At 51.7% G+C, this 7253-nt stretch overlaps 1 protein-coding gene across 1 annotated transcript in view; it reads left to right on the top strand.

Annotated features, from left to right (window-relative positions):
• The window catches only part of EFHC1 (EF-hand domain (C-terminal) containing 1), a gene marked incomplete at its 5' end in the record, with an annotated part of 10031 nt that overhangs the window by 1072 nt on the left and 1706 nt on the right, over window positions 1-7253 (top strand). The window contains 6 exons of the mRNA XM_008934995.1: window positions 1204-1491; window positions 2765-2914; window positions 4457-4649; window positions 4839-5059; window positions 5398-5538; window positions 6707-6920. Of these exons, the coding sequence (XP_008933243.1) occupies window positions 1204-1491; window positions 2765-2914; window positions 4457-4649; window positions 4839-5059; window positions 5398-5538; window positions 6707-6920 (1207 nt within the window). The remainder of the gene's footprint in view (window positions 1-1203; window positions 1492-2764; window positions 2915-4456; window positions 4650-4838; window positions 5060-5397; window positions 5539-6706; window positions 6921-7253) is intronic.

The raw sequence follows: 7253 nt of genomic DNA on the forward strand, positions 1-7253 counted from the left end.
GTGGCAGAGCCTGGCCCAGGCTGCCCAGAGAGGCTGTGGAGTCTCCTGCTCTGGGGAGATCCCAAAACCTCTGGACACCACCCTGGGCACCCTGCTGTGGGTGACCCTGTCTCTTGCTGACTGCACACCCCAACAGGAAGGGTGCTACCAGCAGCAAGCAGCACATGGGGCAGATCCTTCCCTCCAGTTCTAAGTTAGACATGGAGGACACGAGGTGTCTGACACAAGAGGAACAAAGAGATGGATACATTCCCTCACGGTGTAGGATGAAGTGAAGACAGGAGCAAACCCAGAAACTCCCCCCTCCCTGCAAGCAGAGCCAGCCTTCATGCTCTTAACTTAGAGGTGGGACACCTGATGTTAATCACCTGGAGGGGCCCCTGGTGGTGATCTCCTCAACAGTTCCCACCCAAGACTGGCCAGACCCTGGGTGAAAACGAGTCAGGAAGATCTTTCCTGCTTGGTTGTGGACATGACCCATGTGCCAACCCTGATTCAGGGCTGGGGGTTTAGAGCTGCTGGGGTAGCTCATGGTCCCTTTTGAAGCACTTTTGCTGGCTGGTAGGAAGCTGCTGGCTTTATCATCACTTAGTTCTCCAGACCTCTGGGCTGATGTAGGCTGGGTATGCCAGGGCTGACTGGCCACCCACATTCTTTTAGGGGTGTTGAATGATTTGGAGGGAATATTCCTCATACTTCTGCCAAGCACTGGAACTGTGATTTGTCTCCTTGTTCCTCCAGCAGAGATTAGCTTTTGCTGTCTGTGCTGACTAGATGTGACTTCAGATGACCCTGGCAGATCTTAAAATCTACCAAGATGGTTGAACTCTACTAAAATCTCCTGCTGGCTTCCCTAAATCAGGGTCTGCAAAGCTGACAGCAGCAAAGGACGTCATGTATGTCAGTACAGTGGGTTCCTGGCAGGAGCCAAGCCCGTGGCAGTAGGTGGGAGGGTGGGTGAGCCAGGAGGAGCAAGGAAAAGGCTGTATTTTTATCCACCTATCTTGTGCATACCCAACTTGTACAAGACAGGTCTGGAGAAGAGACCTCCTGATGCCTCTGCCCTCAGCCACCCTTGGCCTTGATGGCTGTAGGGATCACAACTCAGCAACTTTGCCCTGCCAGAGCAAATTCCAAAGAAATGATTGATCTTAATAAAACTGTTCCTTTCTCTCTCCCTTCATTACATTGTCCTTTTGGCAGATCTTGAAGTTTGATGCCTATTTCCAGGAAGATGTCCCTCTCTCTGCAGAGGAGCATTACCGGATCCGCCAGGTGGGCATCTACTACTACCTGGAAGATGACAGCATGTCAGTGATAGAACCTGCTGTGAAGAACTCTGGCCTTCCTCAAGGCAAACTTGTCAAACGCCATCGGGTGCCCAAGAACGACCGTGGGGATCATTACCACTGGAAGGACCTGAACAGAGGCATCAACATCACCATGTACGGCAGGACCTACCGCATAGTCAACTGTGACCCCTTCACCCAGGTAGGTCACCTGGCCAGAGAACACTGGCACAGACAACCCAGGGAGCTGCAGGTGGGAGGATCTGTTGGATGCCAGTGGTCTGCATCTGTAGCTTTCACAACAAGGTCGTTTACAATCTTTCCTTTTTGATTTTTAGCAGAGAAATCTTTCTTCAGATCTGTGGGATGCTCAGGGGATATTGGCTGGGGGCACATAAATTGTTCAGTGTTTTTGCCCCACAGCTGCTGGAAGTCCATCTTTGGGCCTCAGAAATACTCCTTCCAATATAAATTCTGAGCTGTGTGAATAGAATTAGTCTAAGCTCATTTCCATGTGTACACCAGCCCTCAGTGCCCAGGAAGGTTCTCAGCTCTGTGTGATGTTTTGGTGTCCATGTGGCTGTTGAGAACATGTGGGGCCAGCTCTGCTGGAACTGCACGACTGTTAAAGCCAAGTCACATCAGATGAAGAGCTGGTTCTCATGCAAATGTTGGTTGGTTGGTGGAAAACATGAAATGAGCTACACAGGTCTACTTCTCAAGGCCACTAGTCTTTCTACCATTAACTGGCATCCTCCAGACCAGACAACAGTGAGTCTGAAGGTGGGAACCTGCTTTGTGAGTCTTCAGGGGGATCTCACGTGCCTGTTGGAGATGTTTGCACATGTGCTTCTTGGACTGAATGACTTCATGGGCCACCTCCCACGGCCAAAAAGGGGAAAAGTCTATTGACTTTAGGGCTTGTTTTGGGTGACTGATGTGAGTACACAACACTCTAGAGTTTGTTGATGCATCCAAGGCAGGCAAAAAACCCCTTTATAAACAAGCCAATTGCCCTCTTTCTGTGGGAAAATTACTGCTGGCACTCTGGACATCCTCCTGGCCTGAAGGACCTTGGTGGGCCTAGTGTGGGTAACACCAACGTCCACTGTCTGACACACTGGGGAGCCCGAGATCCCTTGGAAATTCTGACCGACCACATCAGTGGTTGTGCACTAATTTAACCTTTTTCATCTATGTAGAAAAGACCAGCTAGAGTTATCCTACACTTCAAGCCCTAAGGCCAAGGAGAGCTGTGCTGGAGTGAAATCTGAGTTAGGATGTTGAGGACAGGACTGCCCTGAGTAATTAAAGGGCGAGCAAAGCTCAGAAGCAGCTTAAACAGAAACATCTTGGCCACCTCCTGTTGTACTTGCTGCTGCGGTAGAACAAACACCCCTGAGCCTGGTGATCTGTGAGGAGAGATCTTGCAGTGTCCTGGCAAGGCTCATTAATACCTCAGATGACCTTCCTAGGTGTTCCTGGAGAGCCAAGGCATTGAGCTGAACCCTCCCGAGGACATGGCTTTGGACCCCTACACCGAGCTGCGGCAGGTGCCTCTGCGCAAGTACATCACCCCCTCGGACTTCGACCAGCTCAAGCAGTTTCTGAACTATGACAAGCAGGTGAGAGGGCTGGTGGTGAGTCCCCAGGTCACAGACTGAAGGGTTTATTGAAACCTGAGGCCTGTGAGTGTCTGCAGCCAGACTCCTTCCACAAATCCTCAGCCCGCTGCACAGGCGCCAGGTTCGCTCCTTTCTTGGCTCCAATGAGAAATGAAACTTCTGCTTTGGGCCTCATGAACAGTTTCTCTTTGGATTCCAGAGCTCTAAATCCTCCTGTTTCTCTCGTGCTTTCTGCTGGGATGAGATAAGCCCCCTGCCTCAGGAAGGTAGCAGGTAGAGGCAGGGGCAGTTCTAGCACGGGTGGGTGTGCTGCTTCCACTCCTCTCGTCCCCCAGACATTGGTGCCAGAGTGGACAATTTCAGACAAACACAAACACCACTTGCTCTGGCTGAATTCTCCCTGTGCACACAGCTGACTAATGCTGTCCTTCCAGCTCCTCTGGATCTTCTTTGGCTCCTCACTCCAAGACCTTGAGGGATGGAGGGTGGCCAGAGAAGGGCAACGAAGCTGCTGGGGGAGGGTCTAGAGGCCAAGTGTGGGGAGGAGCAGCTGAGGGAGCTGGGGGTGCTGAGCCTGGAGCAAAGGAGGCTCAGGGGAGACCTTCTGGCTCTGCACAGCTCCTGACAGGAGCCTGGAGCCAGGGGGGGGTCGGGCTCTGCTCCCAAGGAACAAGTGATAGGACAAGAGGAAACAGCCTCAAGTTGTTCCAGGGGAGGGTTAGGTTGGACCTGAGGAACAATTTCTTCAATAAAAAGGTTGCCCAGGGCTGTGCCAGGCTGCCCAGGGCAGTGGTGGAGTCCCCACCCCTGGAGGGGGTTCCAAGCTGTGGAGATGTGGTGTGAGGGACACGGGGCAGTGGGGACCTGGCAGTGCTGGGGGAAGGGTTGGACTCCATGATCTTAAAGGTCTCTTCCAACCGAAATGATCCTATGGCTTTTCCTTTCATCTAGCAACAGTGTAAAAACCTTACAGACTACATCTACACTAGAAAATAAACAGGGCCAGGACACGACCTGAGTTCTGTGTGTTGTCCCTGGACAACAGCAGTTTGATTTCTGTGGCATTAAAAGATGATATTTCCCCTAGGCAGAAATCAGATGTCGTCTGCAGTGAGTGCAGCCTCCTCAGCACAGCCAGGTGTGTTCTCTTCTGCCTTCCTCATCATCAGAGTGGTGAAGAGTTGGCCAGGAAACCTCTAAGAGGTTTAAGAGTCCAAACAAGATTCTCTCTTCCCATATGAAATTTCATCCTAAAACTTTCCCTTCTGCCTTCCTCAGCATTAGAGTGATGAAGAGTTGGCCATGAAGCCTCTAGGAGGTTTAAGAGTCCAAACAAGATTCTGTCTTCCCATATGAAATTTCATCCTAAAAATCCCATCCCTTAAAACTACTTCTCTACTCATTCTTGGCCATTTATTTCCTGCTGTTCTGTACCTGGCAGAGAAGATTGGAGAGATGCCTCCAACCCATTCCAGCCCACTTCATTTGGACGAGGCGTGGGGAATCCTAATCCACGTTTGTGTTCTCCTTCCTCCACGCCAGGTCCTTCGCTTCTACGCCACGTGGGGTGACACTGACAACCCCTCGGGTGACAGTCGGCCTTCCATCATCCACTACTACTTGGCAGATGACACGGTGGAGGTTCGGGAAGTCTACAGGCCAAACGATGGCAGAGACCCTTTCCCGGTCCTGATAAAACGCCAGCGCTTGCCCAAAACCTTTGTGGACAAGAAGAGTAAGTTCAGGTTGGCCAGCCCACCTTGCCTGGGCTGAAGTGGGCAGGCACACGTGTGGCCGTGCCAGAGCTACGCCAAGTCTGGAGAAGTTTTGCTGAGAACTCTCCAAGTCTCAGCAGGTTTTGACCTTTTTCATTAGGACGTCTACCTGAGTGAGTTATTTTTTCTTTCTCTCCCCTTGTCCTTAGAGACCTTCCCAAGCTGTGTGCTGGAGATCTCTGATCAGGAGGTGCTGGAGTGGTACACAGCTAAAGATTTTGCTGTTGGCAAGTCAACCACCCTCCTGGGACGCACCTTCTTCATCTATGACTGTGATGAGTTCACACGGAACTTCTACCGCGACAAGTTTGGCATCACAGACTTCCAGCCAGTGGAAATAAAGAAGAAACCACTTCAGGAAATTCCACGGGTACTGCCAACAGTTTCTTAAAGGAAGGGAGGGAAGGAAGAAGCTGGTGTAAGGTCTTCAAGCCTAGCTTCAGCTTAGTAAGAACCTACAGCAAACAAGCTCAGCTTAAGGAGCAGGTAACATGGAAAAGACAAGGCAAGAATGGTCATAATAGGTCTAAAAATGAAAATCTCCTGAAACTGTTGGTTTCTAATGCTGTAAAGGACAAAGCACTTTCTAGCAGTGATAGAAGGATAGAAGATTTCTTCCCAGACAGCTGTTTTCTGATCAAATACCTTGCAAGCATTGCCTTGTTCATAGTTTCAGCTGTTTCTGCTTGCTGTCTCCTCTGGATGCAGGTAATTCCTCCTTACAATGGCTTTGGCACCCTTGAAGACTCTCTTCAGAACTGTTTGTCCCTGTTTCCAAAGCCACCAAGGAAAGATATCTTTAAGATGCTAGAGAACAACCACAAAGTGCTGCGATACGAGGTGGCCCTGGTAAGTTCTTCCTTTACCTCTGCAGAGCCAGCTGGTGTTGTAGAGGCAGAAGGATGAGAGGAGCAGCCTGCTCAGATAAGGCTGTGAGCAAATTCTCCTCTGTGCTGGTGGGAGAAGAGTTGCCCAAGTCAATATCCTTCATCCCTCCCTTGGGCAGTGCTGTTGGGTTGTTGTGCACTCAGCAGCAAGCAAAGGCAGGAGAAACAAGGCCAGAAAGTCCAAAGCAGACGTGCTCCCCACCCACAGCTATTTCTGGACTCACTCCCACGGACATCAGCACGGGACAGAAGGCCCTGACTGAGCCAGCATTGCCCTGGGCACCCTGCCTCTGCCTGCTTCCCTCAGCCTGCTGCCCCTCCACTGCTGCCTCCCACCTCCTGCCCTTCTCCACACTGCTTCTGGCCACCTCAGCCAGCCAGAGGCTGTGCTAGCAGGGTGCCAAGTTCCAGGGCAGAAGTTGAGGAGTCCACAGGGACGGAGCTTTCCAGCAGAATTTGAGCCCTGGCCTCGGTGCCAGCTTTCCAGTTGGTTGATGCAAGGAGCCTCTGGCACATCCAGCAGCAGGGATGGCATTTCCTGTGCTGCCTGGTGCCTCCAAACCCTCGGGGTGAAGAAGGGCTGGTTTCTTTTCCCTGCTGTGCAGGAGCTCCTGAAGGTCACAGCTGAAAAAAGTTCAGATCTGCTTGATTTTAAATGAAGCAAGTCAACCTCCCAGCGTGCCAGGGGGCTGCCTTCCTGTGCCTGGGGGCTGGGAGCAGCACCAGCCTCTCTGGGGCACTCATTACAGTGAAAAATGCCTCTTGAATACTGAGTTTCACAGCCAATCTCTCTCTCTTTCTGTGATGAATCATTCCATATAGGATATTCCTTTCTCTTGGATTACTCAGCCTGTGAAAACACTGACTCTACATGGTCACTGCAGCCCAGATTCTGCTTCTGTTAGCCTGAGCAGAGCAAGTGTCCTTTGAAATTCAGATCCTTCAAGCTCTCTAGGGCTTTGTAACACCTTGTCAGCCTATCTGTGGCTTCTGGCCAACACCAAGTGCTTCGTTCAGGCAGCTGAGGACTGGGGGTGCTCATGGGTGGGTTACTGGCTCCTCCAGAGTACCCCAGCAAGGGAAAACCTGGTTCACATGTTCTTTTCCAAAGCCACTGCCTTTTCCTCTAGGAATCCCCAAACCCTGTGGACAGGAAGCGTCGTTTCATCCTCTCCTACTTCCTCTCCAACGACACGATCAGCATCTACGAACCCCCCACCCGCAACTCGGGCATCATCGGGGGCAAGTACTTGGAGAAGAGCAGAGTGGCCAAGCCAGGCTCCACGACAGAGCATGCCACCTACTATGGGCCTTCTGACCTCACCATTGGCTCCACGATTGAAGGTAGAGTCCAGCCTGGGCTGTAACCCTCCCTGAGCATTCGTTCCGAGTCCTGCTCTGGTGTGTGGCATGGACAGGGTATACAGCTTACCTCCCTGGAGAGGCTGCTCAGGAGAGTGGTGGAGTCCCCATCCCTGGAGGGGTTTAAAAGGTTTACAGGTGTGGTGCTGAGGGACGTGGCTCATTGAATTGTTTCGGTTGGAAAAGACCTTTAAGGTCATCAAGTCCAACCCTTCCCCCAGCACTGGGTCCCCACTGCCCCGTGTCCCTCACACCACATCTCCACGGCTTGGAAACCCCTCCAGGGGTGGGGACTCCACAAATGACCTGGGAAGC

The sequence above is a fragment of the Merops nubicus genome, unplaced genomic scaffold (genome assembly GCF_000691845.1).
Source record: "Merops nubicus isolate BGI_N331 unplaced genomic scaffold, ASM69184v1 scaffold21332, whole genome shotgun sequence".
NCBI classification, from domain to species: Eukaryota; Metazoa; Chordata; class Aves; order Coraciiformes; family Meropidae; genus Merops; species Merops nubicus.